The sequence below is a fragment of the Cervus canadensis genome, chromosome 15, assembly GCF_019320065.1.
Source record: "Cervus canadensis isolate Bull #8, Minnesota chromosome 15, ASM1932006v1, whole genome shotgun sequence".
Taxonomy (NCBI): Eukaryota; Metazoa; Chordata; class Mammalia; order Artiodactyla; family Cervidae; genus Cervus; species Cervus canadensis.
In genome coordinates, this window is record NC_057400.1 from 48930361 (window position 1) to 48950411 (window position 20051).

Here is a 20051-nt window from a genome sequence, read left to right on the forward strand (position 1 = left end):
AGAGAGATTTCTGCCGCTTCCTCAAATGCCCTACAATGGGAAAAGGTGGAGAATGAGAGACAGCAGGCCCCCAAACTTTCCCCAAGGGGAACATTTTAGAATGGAAAGGCGTGATACAGCAGCATCTCAGAAACTGGCCTACATCAGCTTGGAGATCACACACTCCATTGAACGGAAGGTCAAGATATTGCAAGAACATCTAAGCAGATTTACTTTTGTGCCAAACAGTCTGGCATTAAAGGAGTGATTAAAATCCATTCTATTACTCTCCTGCCCCCTACTTCTTTTTTTAACTTGTCACGTTTTATATTGTGAAAAAGGAAATTTTCAAATATATTTTATTTCACATAAGGTACATATATTTTTTATACTCTGCACCATTACACTCCTAAAGCAGGATATAACTAACAAAGATATTTATAGATACAGATATCAGACCAGAAGGAGCTCAAGTAAAACCTATTATGTGAGACATAACTTGCAGCCCAGAACAGATCAGAAGTTTTAAAGTCATCCTTAATGGCGTATTAATGAAGACATTCCACATGTAGAAAGTTGGCTGAGTAATAGGCCATTAAGACCATGAACAGAGATTTTGAATTTATATTTCCTTTTCATCTGACTTCTTTCCATTAAGCCTTGATGGATAAAAGAAATTGTGTAGCCATTGACTGCAGCCTACATGTGGTCATTTGTATAAAGTGATGATAATGATGATTGGACCCTGAAACTCTTTGTAAGTAATTTTCAAAGGGGCCCCTCTTTCTTCCTAAAGCAGTTTCACTTTGTAAAGACATAAATGGTTTTCCTGGTTTAAAATGTTGCTGCAAATTCTTTTTTTTTGCATCTGTGATATGAAATTTTTAAACTTCAAAGAAACACTATAGTATTAAGCTAGATAAAAATACAAATATTTTTGGGTGTAATAGACTTGCATATCATCTTAGAAGGGCAAGAATTTTCTGACAGGACAGGTGGGGATGGTACTACTTAGATTTAAGTAAAAATTAAGTGCATATTGGGAACATTAATGATATTCCCAAGTCTTCCACAGAGAATAAAATAATTGTTTTAATATTAAGACTTTTAAACTCTTAATTGGGCTTTCATAATTATACTCCACTAGGCAGTTTTCTTATGTCAGGAATTTTCTAGCAACATTAGCAACCTGAAATATCGGCAGTAGAGGTCTGAGTCAGATTTTCACTAAAAACATCAAAGACATTACTCTATTTTATCTTCTTTCTGGTACAGTAAATTCTGACTATCCATTATCCTGTCATGTCAACCAGAAAGATTAATTTCACTTTTCTGCATTTCAATTACTCATAATAATTAATATTCATAATGAGTATTATCATCCATTCTGATTCATCAGAAAGTAAAATAATATTCAATTTGGGTTAAAGTAAATTTTATTGTACAGTATTATAAGGTTTTAACTGATTAGTAATTTGAGCATAATATAACTTTGTTCAAGCTTCCAAGAAAAAGTCCCTCCTCCCCCAGAATCTTTATGGCCTCAGGGGCAATCAGCCAAATTTGGAAAGAGAATCAAAATAGCAACACATCCCATTGTCTGTGGCAACATTAGTAGGAAGAATGTCTAACCCAGGAAAGATGGGCTTGAGGGCAGGGGATCAAGAGAAGGGATTTTGAAGGGTAAAGAGGAATTACTATTCACTGATCTGTTGCTTCAATACTATAAAGACAGTAAATCCTTTTCCTCAAAGAGCCCTCAGTCTGTCTTCTGAAAGGGAAACAGACCAGTAAGCAAACAGAATACCCTGAGATAAATGTGTGTGTGTGTGTGTGTGTTAGTCACTCATTCGTATCCAACTCTTTGCGGCCCCATGGATATACAGTCCATGGAATTCTCCAGGCCAGAATACTGGAGTGGGTAGCCTTTCCCTTCTCCAAGGGATCTTCCCAACCCAGTGATCAAACCCAAGTCTCCCACATTGCAGGCAGATTCTTTTCCAGCTGAGCCACAAGGGAAGCCGGAGCTGAAAGCTATGGGCAGATAAAATGGTGCTGCAGATAAAATGTAACCTCTGGAAAGTACACATTTATAAAAGTGATTCCAGGGTTTCCTTAGTGGCTCAGCAGTAAAGAATCTGCCTGCCAATGCAGGAGACACAGGTTTGAATCTTGATCTGGGAAGATCCCACATGCCATGGGGCAACTAAGCCCATGGGCCACAACTATTGAGCCTGTGCTCTGGAGCCTGGGAACCACACTACTGAGCCCACACGCCTCGACTACTGAAGCCTGAGACTCTAGAATCTGTGCTCCATGACAAGAGAAGCCACCACAATGGGAAGCCCACACATCACAACTACGGAATAGCCCCTGCTCACCGCAAGTAGGGGAAAGCTCCTGCAGCAAAGAAGACTCAGCACAGCCAAAAATAAATAAAATTATTATTTAAAAAAATTGATTACATATGAGGCCACAGAGTAATGCTCTAGAAGTTGTGTGACGACAATGTAAGAAATCATTAAGAAAAGAGTAAGTGAAAAAACCCTATGTGTTCAGAGAACACATGTTATATGTCCCTGCACACATACAAACACACATGTGCAGACACACACACTTCTAAAGAACACATGGTCAAAGAATAGATCTTAATGGAAAATTTTAACTGCTAGAAATAAAAAATAAGAAAGTTACTATGTACTGAAACCTATAGTTTCAGGAAAGCAACTTAAAAAAAGTACCACAGGAGAAAGGATAAAATTAATGAATTAAGCATCCTAATTATGAATTTATAAAAACATCAGAAACAACCTAAAGCAAATAAAAGAAACATCAGAAATTAATGACATATAAAACAAGAGGTTGAATAAAGCTATTCATTGGTTCTTTGAAAGGGTTAATCAACTGAGCAAACCTCTGGCAAAATTAAGAAAGTCATAAAAGTGAAAGTGTTAGTTGCTCAGTCAGGTCTGACTCTTTGCAACCCCTTGGACTGTAGCTTGCCAGGTTCCTGTATACCATGGAATTCTCCAGGCAAGAACACTGGAGTGGGTGGCTGTTCCCTTCTCCAGGGGATCTTCCTGACCCCCAGGGATCAAACCCAGGTCTCCTGCATTGCAGGCAGATTTTTTACCACCTGACCCACCAGGGAAGCACAAGAAAGGCATAAATAAAGCAGCACTATTTCTAAGAAAAAAGGACACACTACAGAAGCAGTAGATATCAAAAACCAAAATTATATATTATTAACAACTTCACACCAATTCGCAAAAAAAGTCAGCAAGAGACAAATTTCCCAAAAAAGCATGCCTTATCAAAACTCAGGAAGAAACAGAAAAATTAAGTAATTCAATAACTATTAAAAAATTAACAAGCATTTTTCTAAAAGCATCTTCCTACAAAGAAAACACAGGCTTAAGAGAGTTTTATATGTGTGTTCAAAAGACATAAGCCCTTATTCAAACTTTTCCAGGAAACAGAAAAGAAAGGAACATATCTCAACTATTTTCAAGGGTCTGGGACCTAGGATAACCAGATGATGTTAATACACAAAGGAAAATTATAAGCCAACCTAATTCATGGTTATAGAAGTAAAAATTTAAAAGCAAATTTCACAAAACTGAATCTAGCATTATTAAAAACAAAACAAAACAGACTGCATGCCATGACTAAGATTTATTCCAGGAAGGCAAGTTTAATTCAACTTTTTTTTTAAAGCCTATTAATATAAATCACCATACCAACAGCTACAAGATGAAAATCCATACAGATACAGAAAAACACAATAAAATGCAACAAAAATTCATGATAATTACTTTTAATTAACTGAAAATAGAAAACTTCCTTGGCCTGCTCAACAAAAAAGAAAAGGCAAGTCTGGGAAATTACACATAGTGCAGTTTGGTTGGAGAGAAAATTTAATCTCAAAAAGATTAACTGATTTGTCCAAGATCATGTATCAATTTTAATAGTAGAGCAACGACTAGACCACATCTTAATTCTCAAATCTTTTCATGTTACCATGTTGACACTGGAAAGAAGAACTTTTCACACATACACACACACACAGCATTTATTCAAGATTTACCATTATATAGATCACATTTATTTGAATCTTAAATATTGCCTCTTTCTGAATTTTTGTAAAAATCTATGCAGCTGAGTAAAATAATTTATTCCTTGAAGTTTTTCCATTTGTTGCACCTTAGCCTAGCAGCTACCTCCAGCTTGCCTACTTGATAAGGAAAGAGAGTAACGTGTCTATAAACTCCAAACATTCTTCACATATCCCATCATACATTGTTCATACTTCACATAACATGTTTAACAATACTATGAAAGGAGCTGATTCGAAATAGCTTGCATACTCTCTACTTTACTTACTTACTTGACAAGACTCTTTTTCTACATAGATGAAACTCTTGTCTTTACTCAGAGTCTTGTTCTCGATTAGCTTGCCATTTTTTCAAGAACTACCTATACAGCTGTCTTTACCTGTTAAAAATTGCTGGACATCTCAGCAACATGCCTGTAGGTATTACTGAACAAGTCAGCTCCTTTTCAAAGGTGTAATTTAAATTTCCCATTAAGAAAAAAATAAAAAAAAATATATAAATTTCCCATTAAATAATTTTCTACTGAGTCTGGAAATGTGTTCAACATTGACAAATATTTATTAAGTTTCTACTATATGTTAGCTACTATGCTATTTTGCATGCTCAATTGTGTCCAACTTTGTGCGATCCCATAGACTGTAGCCCACCAAGCTCCCCTGTCCATGAAATTTTCCAGGCAAGAATACCACAGTGGGTCACATTTCCTCCTCCAGGGGATCTTCCCAATCCAGGATAGAACCCATGTCTCCTCCTTCTGCGTTAGCAGGCAAATTCTTTACCACTGAGCCACCTGGAAAGATACTATGCTAGCTTTACAGCTAAACAGGCAATTCACGGTCATGGTACACAAATTAAAGCATAACTAATTGTCTCTGTATCAGAATCCTCTGAACTGGAAGAGAAGCAACATTTTCTAATCCTCATTAGCTGAGAAATCAAAACTTTAAACCCATTAGTAAGACATTTTAGCAGATTTTGTGCTGATGCTGTTTTTTTAACTTAGCTATTGAGTTTAATTTTAGAGGTCTTGCTCCATTTTATTACAAAATGTGGAATAGGTTAGTGTACCCCATTGAGATTCCATTTCAATCAGTTTTACTACTTATGCATATTTTTTTCCCATTTATGAAATTGAATTTTGTATCTTGTATCTTGTGCTTTATTTCTGTATCGGGAAGGTTTTAAATGCTGAAAACTATTATTTGGTTTTTACAACATACCATCCTAAATAAAATGGATAGAGGAAATTTAATGGACTAGCTTGGTTTCCCTTTCATATGCATTCTTAACCATTCAAAGCACAATTTTCATAATGTATCAAATTTTAAAATTTAAGCTTGTCATTTTTGTTCAGTTGCTCAGTTGTGTCCCACTCTTTGAGACTCCATGTAGTGTAACACACCAGGTTCCCTGTTCATTATCTCCTGGAGTTTGCTCAAACTCATGTCCATTGAGTGAATGATGCCATCCAACAATCTCATCCTGTCACCCCCTTCTCCTCCTGCCCTCAATCTTTCCCAGCAACAGGGTCTTTTCCAGTGAGTTGGCTCTTCACATCAGGCAGCCTAAGTGTTGGAGCTTCAGCTTCAGCATCAGTCCTTCCAATGAATATTCAGGGTTGATTTCCTTTAGGAGTAACTGGTTTGATCTCCTTGCAGTCCAAGGAACTCTCAAATCTTTTCGAGCACCAGAGTTTGAAAGCATTAATTCTTTGGTGCTCAATCTTCTTCATGGTCCAACTCTCACATCCGGACATGACTACTGGAAAAACCATAGCTCTGACTAGATGGACCCCCAGTTAGAAGTGAAGAATGGTGATCCTTGAGGAGAAATGCATCTAAGTGGAGAGCTCCCCATTAAGTGTCTCATCCCCAATCTTCATTTCTCTAACTTGCAGGTAAAAAAGACCTTTCAGAATCAATGCCTGGTGCATTTTCACTCTATGGTTCAAAACATTATATCCAGAATTTGTGGTAGGATATGTGGTTTTTCTCTAGTTTTAATGAATGAAAATATTTCTTAAATTTTTTGTTCCTTGTTGATATATTTCAAGCTGGGAATTCAGTAAATATGTATTCACTATAATAGTCACCTGCTATCTTTTTATGTTAAACATTTAGTGTCTATTTGCATTTAAAGAATAACATCCCTACTCTTAGCTCAGTTATCGAGCTTAATCTACCTCCAGACCTGGGTTTCTAGAGAATCTAACCTAATCCAACGTATATACTTTACTCTTCTGATCACCAGTGATTGGTTCAGAGATTGAGATGAGCTTGAAATTGCTGGGATTCACCACATGAGTCTTAACCCAGGAGAAAGAGCTAAGAAATGGGATTCTGCTTATATAATTTACACTCCAAATAAAGCCAGGTCCATAAAAACCAGAGCTGGGTTTTGATATGGCTTTCTATATTCATTTAAATGTAGGTATATTACAAAATAAGGCCAAATGTGAAGGTTTGCCTAGGAAAACTGGATAGTCTGCTCACTGAACTCCCTGTTAAAATACTCCTTTAGCCAAGCCCATGCTAAGACAGGATAAGATGATTATTTGTACCACACACTCCAATCTCCAGGGAAGTTTATCAGCCTTTCATCTCTGCAGAGATAGTATCAATCAGTGGTGCCTAAAAGCTGGTCTGCACACTGGGGATGTCTGAGAAATAACATTCCCACTAGTCCACAGCATTCTTAGATAAATTCCACTGCTATGCGATGGTGAGCAGAACCCTGAGCCAAGTCCTAGACACGAGGCGACTGAGGGATAGTGCTCTGAAGCTCCCTCCAGCTTTGACGAGACAGCTGGCTTAACCTCCCCCAACCAGACAGCAAGGGGAAGTCAGAAGCAGCTAGAAGCAGGGAGGCCACCGCTCCATGGCTTTTAGGTGTGCCCAAGATATCCTGAGACAGCAGTATGTGGCTTCCACTAAAGCCAGCAGACCTAAACACAACCAAATTTTTAAGGAAAGATTAGTGACAAAAATGAAATCCTAGAAGAAAACTGATTTGAGTTCTAGACTGTATTGAATAGACTCCAAAGATGTCAAATATATGTCTAGACCACAACTAACCAGTATAAATATTACAAAACGGAAATTGCTTATAAATTTTCTACACTTGGATTTTCAAAATTAGATCCTTTTCTAGATATTTTAGAACACTGCCAACTTTCTTCTGATACAAAGATTTGTCCTTTAACTGTAGATCCCTCTTGGTTTAAGATAAAAACATTCCTTCCTTTAAGACATTAGGATGATAGCGCTTACTCTGTGAAGTGCAAACCACAGATTGGACTCACTCCCTTCATTTTTTATTATTACTGATCCATGACTTCTAATAGCTTGACTTAAACCTTCTTTCCCAAGATTTTAATGAAAATAATTGACAAAAATCAGCACACAGAAATGTTACAAAAATAAAGATTACAAACATCAAATAATGACAGTTTTTTTAAAAAGAGAAACACAAGAGGGATAACTGTTTTTACACACTATTTATACATTAATTATAAACCATGGCAGTAAAAGCTTTCCGAACGTTGGCAAGAAAAGCCGAAAAATTGTTGGTCTGCCTTACATTTTCTTGAAATTCTGCGAGGCACTCAAGATAAGGAGCACTATCTGACACTAGGAGGAAAAAAAAAGAAGACAATATTTTTAGAAGAGAAGTATTTCTAACTTAGATGCTCTCATATGATTCAAGTCATTTCAATTCCATTTTCCTGAAATGCTTTCAGCATAGAATGACACACAAACTTGATTTTCACACCCTGACTATCTTTTGGACCCTTCCTTTGTTTAATCTCTAAATATTCAAATATTAAATACTACAATCTTGTTTTAAACAGATGGTAATCAAGGACTGAAGAGCTCAGAGATACAGAAGAGAAGGCCATTTCCTATCATCTTTCCCACACATTTTAACCATTTAAACTATTTTAACAGTTTTTTTTTTAACTGTTGTCAGTTTTCTGTGCAAAATTTGGCCTCAAATCTAGTTTCTGACCACTTGATCAAAAAAAGAACATCTTTCAATGCCAACCCTTAATAACTGACAACTATGGAAAGAAATATCTGCTGTTTCACAATTGAAATGGGGATCATTAGAAAATGTAGCTGCTATTCCCAGAATCATATTTACATGGCCAAATGGGACTCAAAGTCACAAATAACAATAAGGCCCTCATATGCAGTTGCACCAGCTGGTTCATACAAGGAGCAAGTCTCCTGTGAAGGCGGCTGAAGGAAAGGAATGATCCAACTTTCTCTACCATCAGTCTTGTCCTTTGTCCAAGGAGAAGAAATTGAAGCCTGTCAGATTTCTAGTTCTTTGGCAGAGACTGCTTGGGAAACAAGGCCCATGACCAAGGCAGAGAAAGAAGAGCAAAGAGCACCTGGTTCCAAATTTATACTGGAGACTCTATTTTAATACATTCTCAAATACTATAACACTATATAACAAGAGAGGCTATCCAATTTAGAGAAAACTGAGAAGCTAGGTTGGAGGTTTGGGGATTTGCTTTTTAAAAGTTAGCAGCCTTCAGATTAGAAGATATTTACCTAGAGACAGAAAAAAAAAAAATTTGTACTTGAACTACATTCCTAAAATATAAATTCGAGTCACTAAGTCACATCAGGGAGCCTACTGAGACGTTTTCCTGAGCACCCATCTGCTATTAATACAAATGCTTTGAGGACACAGGTATAAAGAGCTAAGAACCATTTTTCTGAATTTCAGTAAGTTAAGGATTACTTTAGAATCCTTAACATTAGAATAATAAAAAGAGATAAATAAATTTCCATTCTTTTTGTTCACAATATTGCCAAACATATAACTTCCCACACATTAAAGACCTTTCTGGCCCACTGCAGAATCAGTAACGAAGCAAGATTATCAACATTTGGGATTTTCAGGATAGGATAATATTTTAAAATTTATTTTTTGGAAATTAAATTATCACATTCAAACTGAAAATCATCTACTTAGATCACATACAATATTCACATTTAGGCAGTCATATCCTTTACAGCTTTAGCTTTGAGTTCTCTAAGAGGATAATTCAGACTTGCATATGAAATGCAGTGATCGTTGGTCTTTTAAGTCTTTCAGTCATTGTGGCACTGTGCCATCCAGAAGAGAAGTTACTTATTAAGGTTCCTGGATACTATCTATAAATCAAAACTGTAGTCATTGCCTTTAGAAGACAAGACTGGAAAAGAAAGCAACAGCTTGTGGGAATATTACTTGCCTTCATGTTACTTTACGTTCTAAGTCAAATAACATTCTGGGATGCCAATCTTAAGTACCAGTTAAGAGATAGGAGTACATACCTTCATAGTCCCTTGCTTCATTTAGGCACAGGGAAAACATAAATGGACGATCAGGATGCTTAGGGTCAATATCAGTGAATATAAACTGCAGTTTATCACCTGAGAAAAGGAATTAAATGATTTAGTATGAGAATTATTTTATTGTGCCAAAGTTCTCAATTGAGATAAGCTTTCTTCCTTCCACCTCTGATTAATATCTACACTGCTATAAAACAGTATTTCGATTTTGAGGACTATGAGAAACTTCTACTTTAAATCTAAAAATAATTTTAAAGCTTTAAAAGTGGTTTTGAGACAAAACTAAACAAAACACAAAAAAGTACCTCAGGATAACAGTGAAGATAAACTTAAAGACCAATGGATCAAAAGTTCAGAGCTATGCTTGCTTCGGTAGCACATACACTAAAATTGGAATGTTACAGAGAAGATTAGCATCACCCCTGTGAAAGGATATCACGCAAATTTATGAAGCATTCCATATTTCTAAAAACCAACACAATATTGTAAAGCAGCTGTCCCCCAATTAAAACTAAATAAAATTTTTTAAAAACTTCAGAGCTGGTCTTTATGTTCTGTTCTAAGCAGAGGTTAATATTTTGTATTAAAAACTCATTCTGACAGATAGGAGAAACACCAAAACAAAGGCAAACAGATTTTTGAATAGAGGGTCCAATTTCAGAAAGAAGTGTAATTAGTAAATAAATGGGGGAAATGGTCACATTTTCATTAATAATCAAAGAAATGTATTTTTAAAAAGTTTCTATTATCTAATCAACTGCCAGATAACAAAATAAACCAAAAAACTTTAAAAAGAAACTACAGTTCTGGCACAAATAACAATGAAATGGGTACTCTTTACATTATACACATTATACCCTCTTTACATTATACACATTATGCATAAAAGAGCTGACCTAGCAGACCTGAGACTTCTATCCCCAGAAAAGGTCTGCTTGCAAGATTGGTCCTTGTCTGGTGTATCAGAGATCCCCAAGACCACCACAGGTTTGAAAATTCACCAGGAGGATTCCTGGGGCTCACCACTGGTTGTACTCTGTGCTGTGATTACAGTGAAAGGATACACAAAATCAGCAATGCAAATAATCCCTGGGGTGAAGTCCAAGGGAAACCAGGCCAAGCTTCCAGAGTTTCTAATGAGGTTCCCTGGTAGACAACACTTCATGTGTACTGTCACAGTTTGACGCAGGAGGGATTAATCACACCCTGTGGGACTCCACTGGCTTACGGCTCTTGAAAACTTGTTTCCTCTAGATTTTGCCCCACGTGACTTTTTTCTTTGGGCTGATTTTGCTTTGCATCCTTTCACCGCCATAAATCTGAGCCACCCTGAGTCTTGTAAATCTTTCTAGTGAATCACCAAAACTGAATGCAATCTTGGGGACTCCCAACACCATAAATATTTCTATAAATTGACACATAGATATGTAACGGTGGCTATTTTAATATGCCTATGCTTTAACTTGGTAATTCATCTCTGGGAATTTCATGAAAACTGTGCCCCCCAAATGGAGAAGTCTATGTATGTCCACGATAGTATTTCTAAAACTAAAAACTATAAAATCCAAGTATTAAACTTAGAGTAATATATGGAAATAAGGAATGGGTTAAACAATAGATAAAAGACTGAATAAATTAAGCTGCACTTACCACTATGTTAAAATTACCATCATGAAGGCTATAGCAATTAGAAAAATACTAATCATACAGTACTAGTAAGAACAAGGAACAGAAAATTTTTTTGTATGCTGGCAACTGTGCCTAAAATACGTTTACTAAAATACTGGATGATAAATAACCAAGGCATGAGTAATTACATTAGGGTGATAAAAGTTTTGTAATTTTTTCCTACTGTTTAAAAAGTTAACAATGTGGTTATTATCTTAGCTGAAAATATTTTAAAGATTCTTTTCTACTTAAGACAGACTTTTCAAATTTCCTATGTCTTACTTACATTAATATACTAACCATAAATTTTTCGAATTTCTAGTCCAAGTCGGTCTTTATACAAGTCTGCAGATTTCTGTAGCCTTTTCAACCTCTCTCCATTAGCTTTGTTAGCAGTGGAAATAGCTATGATTAAAAACACAGACAATGAGTATAGAATGTTTTAAATAACATTCAGTTAATATTCTTTTAACTAATTTTAAAAAATTTAAAAACAACCAAAAAATGATGCCAAGCAATAAATCAGCTTACATTTACTACACTTTCTATCTCCACCAATTAGCAAAGGGGTTTCTGTTCATTCAAGCTGGAAGGAAAAACTGCATGAAAAAATACATACCAGTATTAAGAGGAATAAGTTTTGTTCTATTTTATTATAAAGCAGCATGAATAAATAGGCTAAGGACTTGCAAGGCTAGCAGAGAAATAGAAAGACTTCCTGTACACTATTTTGCTGTTTTTAGTCAGCCAAAAATGTATCAATTGCTTCATTGGAAAAATATCCTTTTATTTTAAATAGGAAGTCAGACTTATTTCACGCTAGTTTAGAACTTTTTTTCAAAAGTTAATGCAATATTCCCTAAGTAATACTTAAGAGATGAAAAAAATAATGTTGATTCATACACAAACTCTTTAAGAAAAAGCATTCACGAAACAAACTTTGCTATTTTCAAGAGATTTTAGAATTGATTATTTCATTTATGGGCAAACACGGCTTCTATATAAAAGAAGCACCTTTAAGTATATATATATAAAAGTCTTAGACAAAGAGGCTTTACAGCACGAAGAACATGCTTAATAGTTCCTGGCAGAGGATGCGTGATCAATGAATCTATTGCATAAATTACACAATGGTTTCTCCCAGGCATATCTTACTTAGTGAAACTGTCTCCCACTCTGCTTAATTAAACTCCCATATCAATTTCATTATTCTCTGGTTCTATTAGAAATCAAAAGGATCAGTCTTCACTAATGCACATATATGGAATCTGGAAAGATGGTATTGATGAAATTATTTGCAGGGCAGCAATGGAGACACAGACATAGAGAACAGATTTATGGACATGAGAGGGGTTAGGAAGGACAGGGTGGGATTTATGGAGAGAGTACCATGGAAACATACATTACCATATGTAAAACAGACAGCCAACAGGAATTGCCGCATGACTCAGGGCACTCAAACTGGGGCTCCCTAACAACCGAGAGGGGTGGGATGGGGGAGGAGGGAGGGAGGCTCAAGAGGGCGGGATGCTGGTGTACCTGTGGCTGGTTCATGTTGATGTTTGGCAGAAACCAACACAATACTGTAAAGCAATTATCCTTCAATTATAACTAAATAAATTTTTAAAAAGACAGAAAAAAAATGCCCCTTAAGCAAAAGAAGGAAAATTAAAACCCACTTAGCAAACTTCACAGACACCTTGCAGAGAAAGGTGAGGGACTGGCAATGGCCTTAAAGTATGTTAGCTACTTCTGGCAACAGAACTGGGGAGAAGGCAAAATGTACATAACTGTGAGCCATCACTACTTTGAAATTTAGATTGTTTTAAATACCTGTACAACTGGAAACTTACTTTCCTTCTTCCTAGCATATTCTTCCTTAAGATCCTGGATAGTTGCAGTCAGTGCCTCCACTTCCTGTTTTTTGTCTTTTACTTCACCAATCAACTTTAATAAATTCTCCTTTTTCTCTTGAATGAGTTTATTCTGTCTGCAGATTTCTATAAGAAGCACAAGGTATTAGCTAGAATCTATATGCTTTGCTCATCAACATGTATCTATAAAAAGAGCAAAATACTGACTTTCACAAAATTAATGTTTTAATTGATAAGCATCCTGATGATTAAAAAAACTGTAAAAGAACAAGAATCCTTATCCTTTCCTATTTGTCTTTGAAAACAAAAATGAGGAGACAAAAAATGCATTTTTAAAGGAGAATGCTAAATTAAACCAAGAAATACAAAATCAGAAGATCATGACCTTTGCAGCTCTCCCCTTCAAATAAGTACACAAAGAAAACACCACCAAAGATGAACAAACTCTAAAGATGGCTTTTCAGATGCTTTGAAGAAATACCCAATTTTAATGCTAGATATCTGGTATATTCTGAAATATACCAAATTGATAGAAGAAAGAAGACAGGAAGGTAAGGAGGCAGTGAAGAAGGAAGAATACACAGAAGAACTATATTAAAAAGATCTTCATGACCCAGATAACCACGATGGTGTGATCACTCACCTAGAGCCAGGCATCCTGGAATGTGAAGTCAAGTGAGCCTTAGGAAACCTAACTATGAACAAAGCTAGTGCAGGTGATGGAATTCCAGTTGAGCTATTTCAAATCCTAAAAGATGATGCTGTTAAAACGCTGCACTCAATATGCCAGCAAATTTGGAAAACTCGGCAGTGGCCACAGGACTGGAAAAGGTCTGTTTTCATTCCAATACCAAAGAAAGGCAATGCCAAAGAATGTTCAAACTACCACATAATTGCACTCATCTCACACGCTAGCAAAGTAATGCTCAAAATTCTCCCAGCCAGGCTTCAACAGTACATGAACTGTGAAATTCCAGAAGGTCAAGTTGGATTTAGAAAAAGCAGAGAAACCAGAGATCAAATGGCCAACATCCCTTGGATCATAGAAAAAGCAAGAGAATTCCAGAAAAACATCTACTTCTGCTTTATTGACTAAGCCAAAGCCTTTGATCATGTGGATCACAACAAACAGTGGAAAATTCTTAGAGATGGGAATACCAGACCACCTGACCTGTCTCTTGAGAAATCTGTATGCAGGTCAGGAAGCAACAGTTAGAACTAGACATGGAACAACAGACTGGTTCCAAATCAGGAGTGAGAGTTGGACTATAAAGAAAGCTGAGTGCCAAAGAATTGATGCTTTTGAACTGTGGTGTTGGAAAAGACTCTTGAGAGTCCCTTGGACTGCAAGGAGATCAAACCAGTCAATCCTAAAGGAGATCAGTTCTGTATATTCATTGGAGGGACTGATGCTCAAGCTTACACTTCAATACTTTTGGCCACCTGATGTGAAGAACTAACTCATTGGAAAAGACCCTGATGCTGGGAAAGATTGAAGGCAGGAGGAGAACGGAATGACAGAGGATGAGATGGTTGGATGGCATCACTGACTCGATGGACATGAGTTTGAGTAGGGTCCGGGAGTTGGTGATGGACAGGGAAGCCTGGCGTGCTGCAGTCCATGGTGTCACAAAGAGTCAGACATGACTGAGCGACTGAACTGAACTGACTGAACCGAAGAAGGAAGGGGGAAATCACATATACAAATAAGACATCCAGGAATAATCTAGATCAAGACATATGCAGGCTTTGCATGGGAAAAAAATGCAAAACTTGTCTCAGGCATACATTTGACCCAGTTATATGGAGAGACATTTTAAGCTTCTAAATATTATAAAGATGTAAATATTTCCCAAACCTATTTCTGTATTTAATAAAGCCCCGGTGGAATTTGGAGGGAAGAGAAAGGGAAGATCCAACAAAAGTAATTACACAGGTGAGAACAGCTAGGAAATATGGTGAGAAAAATAATAAGAAAAGGGACTTGCCCTATCAGATTTAACAACTGTGACTATGACAGTATTAACACAATAGTGGTGCAGTAATTGACTATAACTCAGTTAAACAAACAAAAGTTTGCAAACAAATATGGGTATATTTAGGAAATTAATACGATAAATATCACAAATGAAGAGGTAGCCTGTTCCCCAAACAGTGCTGAAATCCAAAATAAAATCCACATTTATTAAATATTTAAATGTAAAATGAAACTTTATGAAACCTAAAAGGCAGTATCTGCGAATAGAAAATTAACTATACGGGGAAAGATCTTTCTATTGAAGGCAAAAGGAAATTGAAGAGAAGGCAGGCAAGCAGACAAACTTATATTTGAATCAAATAAGCATAAAAACTCTACTATAAGCTAGATACTTGCTCTTAATTTAGTCAAGTTTCACAATAATACAATTATGATGGACATCTGACTCTTTTTTAAAAGAAAAAAAGCTAATATATATAAAACAGATAATCAACAAGGACCTACTGTATAGCACAGGGAACTCTACTCAATATTTTGTAATAACATGTAAGGGAAAAAAATCTGAAAATCAATAACTATGTATATATAACTGAATCACTTTGCTGTATACCCGAAACTAACACCCTGTAAACTAACCGTAACTTCAATTAAAACAAAGAAGAAGAAAAAGAAGTCTCAGCAGTTCAATAACTTGCTCACAGCTTTACTTGCTAGAATGCAATAAACAGTAAGACCTGGATTCAAACTTAGGTCTTAACTTCAAAGGTCAAGCTTTTAACCATTAAACTATCTTCTCCCAGCAAAGGTTACTATTCTTAATCTAAAGAAGACACAAATATAAATTCGAAAGAAAAGGACAAAGTAATAAATAGAGGAAACACAAAATGAAGATGGTTAACAAATACAAAAGATAATTTAAACTCAGTAATCACAGAAATGCAAATAAAGCAGTAACATACCAATTACACACTTTTCTGTATTTTCTAAGACTTTGTGAACATGATTGGATCATATAAGACATCATTTAAAAATAAACATCAGAATTACAAGAAAAAATGCTACTTTTTAAGGATAATTAAGTAGAATTTTACTGCAAAAGAGATGCAGATTCAAAAGTTTTTAAAAAGTCCTCAGTTCCCATCTGGCTTCTCAGTTGTTACCCAAGGACCTTGATCCAATGACAACTGTGGGTCCTCTTTTCCTCAATTGTAAAGCAAGTATTTTGGCCACCTGATGCAAAGCGCCAACTCATTAGAAAGACTCATTAGAAAAGACCTTGGGAAAGATTGAATGCAGGAGGAGAAGAGGATGACAGAGGATGAGATGGTTGGATGGCATCACCGACTCAATGGACAAGAGTTTGATCAAGCTCCGCAAGATGGGGAAGGACAGGGAAACCTGGTATACTGCAGTTCATGGGGCTGCAGAGTCAGACACGACTGAGCAACTGACCAACAAAAAACAAGTATAATAATGGCTGTCCCATTTATTTACCCCACAGGATTAGGGTATCTAATGATGGTGTGAAAAATTTTAAGCTAGTAAGTGGTACATAAATACCATGTATAGGAGTGTTTTTATTCTAACATTTGAAGGATTGTATGGTTTTCCTTCCTGCTGCTGGTTACAGAGGGAGTGAGAAGCAGTAAAAGGGCATGGAAGCTTCAGGGCAGCTAAGAAAGTGGACACGGGTAGAAGTCTCCTATAACAGCCTCCCAGGAGTTCCAAAATCACATGCCTTCAGGGGCCAGATAATAAGGAAGTGGTCAGGGCAAAGCAAAGCAGAAGAAACAATCAGGGACTGTAGCACATTAAGTACCTGTGTCCCATGTAAAGACACTCTGATTTGACAGTGTTCAAAACATGATTTGGCAAAATTTAGTATCTCCAGTGGATTTTGGCCTGGGGCTACAAGCCTGTGGTCTGTATGTGAGAATTCAGTAAAAGCTGCTAATCCACTCTGGACAATCTGCACAGTGGTAGAAAATAAAGGCAGGAACAATAAAAATATAGAGAGAAAAACTGTCAGACTTTAAACCTACACCCAAAGAGCTGAGAGAACTCCAGTTTTTCAAAGTTGTGAAACTAATTTTTCAAAAATGTGGGCATTTATACATAAGGGTGATGAACATGTTATGTACGGATTTTGTATTCTAGTCTGTGAAACTCATTTTTTAAAAATATGGGCATTTATACATCAGTGAAGATGAATCTCACGAGCAAATGCTAAGTGAAAAAGGGACAGAATATATATTAACACACAATGCTGCCACATATGTAACATTCAAATCCTCAATACTAAAATAAAATACTGACAGATTAGTTCTAGACGGTGAGAGAAGAGGAAAGTATAACACAGGATGTTATAGTTATTAAGCTGGATTGTGTGCATGTGTGCTCAGTCCCACTCTTTGTGACCCCATGGACTTCAGCCTGCCAGGCTCCTCTGGAATTTTCCAGGCAAGAATACTGGAGTGGGTGACCATTTCCTCTTCCAGGGGATCTTCCCAACCCAGGGATTGAACCCACTTCTCTTGCTACTCCTGCATTGGCAGGCAAATTCTTTACCACTAAGCCCCCAGGGAAGCTGTGTGTGTGTATACATATATATATATATATAAGAGTTGGACCATAAAGAAAGCTGAGCACCAAAGAATTGATGCTTTTAAACTGTGGTGTTGGAAAAGACTCTTGAGAGTCCCTTGGACTGCAAGGAGATCCAACCAGTCCATCCTAAAGGAGACCAGTCCTGAATATTCATTGGAAGGACTAATGCTCAAGCTGAAGCTCCAATACTTTGGTCACCTGATGCAAAGAACTGACTCACTGGAAAAGACCCTGATGCTGGGAAATACTGAAGGCAGGAGGAGAAGGGGATGACAGAGGTTGAGATGGTTGGATGGCATCACTGACTCGATGGACAGGAGTTTGAGCAAGCTCTGGGAGTTGGTGATGGACAGGGAAGCCTGATGTGCTGCAGTCCATGGGGGTCACAGAGTGGGACACGACTGAGCGATTGAACTGAACTGAACTGATATATATAAACACACTGTTTTACTTGTATGAGGGATTTTATGAAGATGTTTAATCTAAAAAAATCTCTATGATCTATTTCTACAGTTTGTCACATACGATTTTGATATTCCAGAAACATTTCAACCATCCGTTCTTCTTCCTTTAATTTCACAGACAGCTTTTCTGAAAGAGAAAAGGAGTTGAAGTTTCACTAGCTGAAATTACACTAAAAACCAAGCAAGAACAACAAAGAATAACAGCATGTTATGAGTTAAATGTAGGTACCTGCAAATGCTTTAATTGAGTCCTTGTAGGCATCTCTTAGTCCCACCATCTGACAGGAGGTGTCACTGACAGTGCTTTTGAATTTATTCCAAAATTCATTTATGCTTTTATCAAATAGTGCCAGTTCATCCTCTACCATTTTGTAAGACAAGGCTACAAAACAAATAGGACACATACTGTATTTTTTAAGTTACTGAAACCATATGAGCCACATATGTTAGTCAAGTATATTTTGGCAGTTTGAAATTTGTTAGAAAATGGTTAGCAACTTACTTTCTTTAATACACTGAAGTATAGTTGATTTACAATACTGTGTTAGTTTTAGGTGTACAACAAAGTGATTCAGTCATGTATATATCTATATTCTATTTTTCTACTCGATTCCATTATAGTTTATTACAAGATTTCAATTTACCGTGCTATACAGTAAATCCTTGTTGATATGGTAATGTGCATCCCTTATACCCCTACTCCCATAGCAACTTAATTTTAACTCTATAAATATCCCAGGGCAGATCAAGCCACCTAAACTTAACTATGGTATAGGTGCAGCAGGAAATCAGAACACCTCACTCCCTAGGAATTCATTAGTAGTAACCCACACAACACTCACTCTGACCCCGGGAAATACGACTCTGCCTCCGTTTTTTCACAAGTAAAGTTGGGGACTGCTAAGACTCCTTCCAACTCTGACCCTTTTGATTCCGGCCTGGATTGCCAGGCCCCAGAAGGCGGGGCCCCTATCATGGGATAAGATCCCACATATCTACACTCCTTCTTCCTCCACCTCCAGATTAGGAAAGGGGACAGTAAAATGGAAACTAGAGGAGAGTTTAGTGGGTTTAGTCCAGGACCTGTACAAGTAACCTCGACTTTCCAGGCCTCAGTTCCTCCCCTGTGAAAGGATGCTCTGTAAGATCCCAGGTCCCATCAGTTTTCTGTAACGCTACAACCTTCCCAATGACATAAAATCTCCCCAGAAAATTCGCAGACTTGTCTTCGGTGAAACCCCAAACCCCTCTGCCTTGGGGCTGCCCATTCTGCTCCCCAAACAGCAACAAGACGTACATTTCAGACTCCGCCCCCAAAATACTCATTCCGCCTCCAAACCCGCTTTCCCCTACCGCGACAGGCGGGTTTCGGAGCCCAGGTCAATTCCCACCTTCTCCGGCAGGCCTGAGCCCAGCCACCTGCCCCGCAAGACCTGAATCGATTTCAACCAACAGCCGAACTCCAAGATCCGCTACCGCAGCCTACCAACTTTCCTATTTCAAACCTAGGGCGCCTTCCGCCTCCCGCCTTCGGGCTCCCATACGCCTTCTTATTGGCTTATAGTGTAGGCTCTTTTATGAAGGGATTGGTTGATCTAGCCCTCGGGATTCTCGCGAGAAAGATAGAGGAAATGGCATTCTGGGACTGGTAGTTCTTTTTTTGAGAACAGCCGACCTCGTCGGCTCTACTTCAGGGATGTATTAACAGTTCCTGGAAACCTCGCCTTACTGGCCATTCATCCTTTTCAGATAAAGGTTTCCGCAAAAAAATATAAATATTGAACTTTAATTGTATTCTGGTGCCAAGTATATAGCCTTTTCTTTAATACTACAGGTAGCTTAAGTAAAACTAATAAAGCTTATGAAAATACCATTGCTTAATCTGTCTAGTGGCTGAAATATTACTGTTTATTGGCTAATAATAATAACAAATTCCAAAATTTCTTGACTCTGATTTTAACCCTGTGAATTAAAACAGAGACATGAAAAGGCAGTAACTAATACTGGTAGTCCCT

The 20051-nt window shown here is 37.1% G+C and overlaps 1 protein-coding gene and 1 non-coding gene across 3 annotated transcripts; one reads left to right on the plus strand and one right to left on the minus strand.

Annotated features, from left to right (window-relative positions):
- Positions 1–4629: 4629 nt before the first annotated feature.
- On the minus strand, positions 4630–19570 carry SPC25 (SPC25 component of NDC80 kinetochore complex). Of its 2 annotated transcripts, none has more exons than XM_043487840.1 (7): positions 19428–19570; positions 18266–18418; positions 18098–18163; positions 12967–13113; positions 11414–11518; positions 9428–9526; positions 4630–7723 (listed from the first exon to the last, which is right to left on the minus strand). In XM_043487840.1, exons 2-7 carry the CDS (start codon positions 18402–18404, stop codon positions 7599–7601), a joined length of 681 nt encoding a protein of 226 aa, XP_043343775.1. In that variant the 5' UTR covers positions 18405–18418; positions 19428–19570; the 3' UTR covers positions 4630–7598. The 2 variants fall into 2 exon arrangements, with proteins under 2 accessions (XP_043343775.1, XP_043343776.1); XM_043487841.1 differs by having other exon boundaries at positions 19390–19570.
- LOC122454058 lies at positions 9806–9912 on the plus strand. The gene has a single exon (XR_006273279.1). It is a non-coding gene; the product is annotated as a U6 spliceosomal RNA (small nuclear RNA).
- Positions 19571–20051: the final 481 nt, after the last annotated feature.

Excerpts from the sequence above, each read along its gene's own strand:
- SPC25 (XM_043487840.1), bottom strand. The coding sequence starts at position 18,404 with ATGGTAGAGGATGAACTGGCACTATTTGATAAAAGCATAAATGAATTT. Across the intron at positions 11,519-12,966 it reads ATATGCTAGGAAGAAGGAAA|CTATTTCCACTGCTAACAAA; the intron begins GTAAGTTTCCAG and ends TTTTAATCATAG. Across the intron at positions 9,527-11,413 it reads AGAAATTCGAAAAATTTATG|GTGATAAACTGCAGTTTATA; the intron begins GTTAGTATATTA and ends TCCTTTTCTCAG.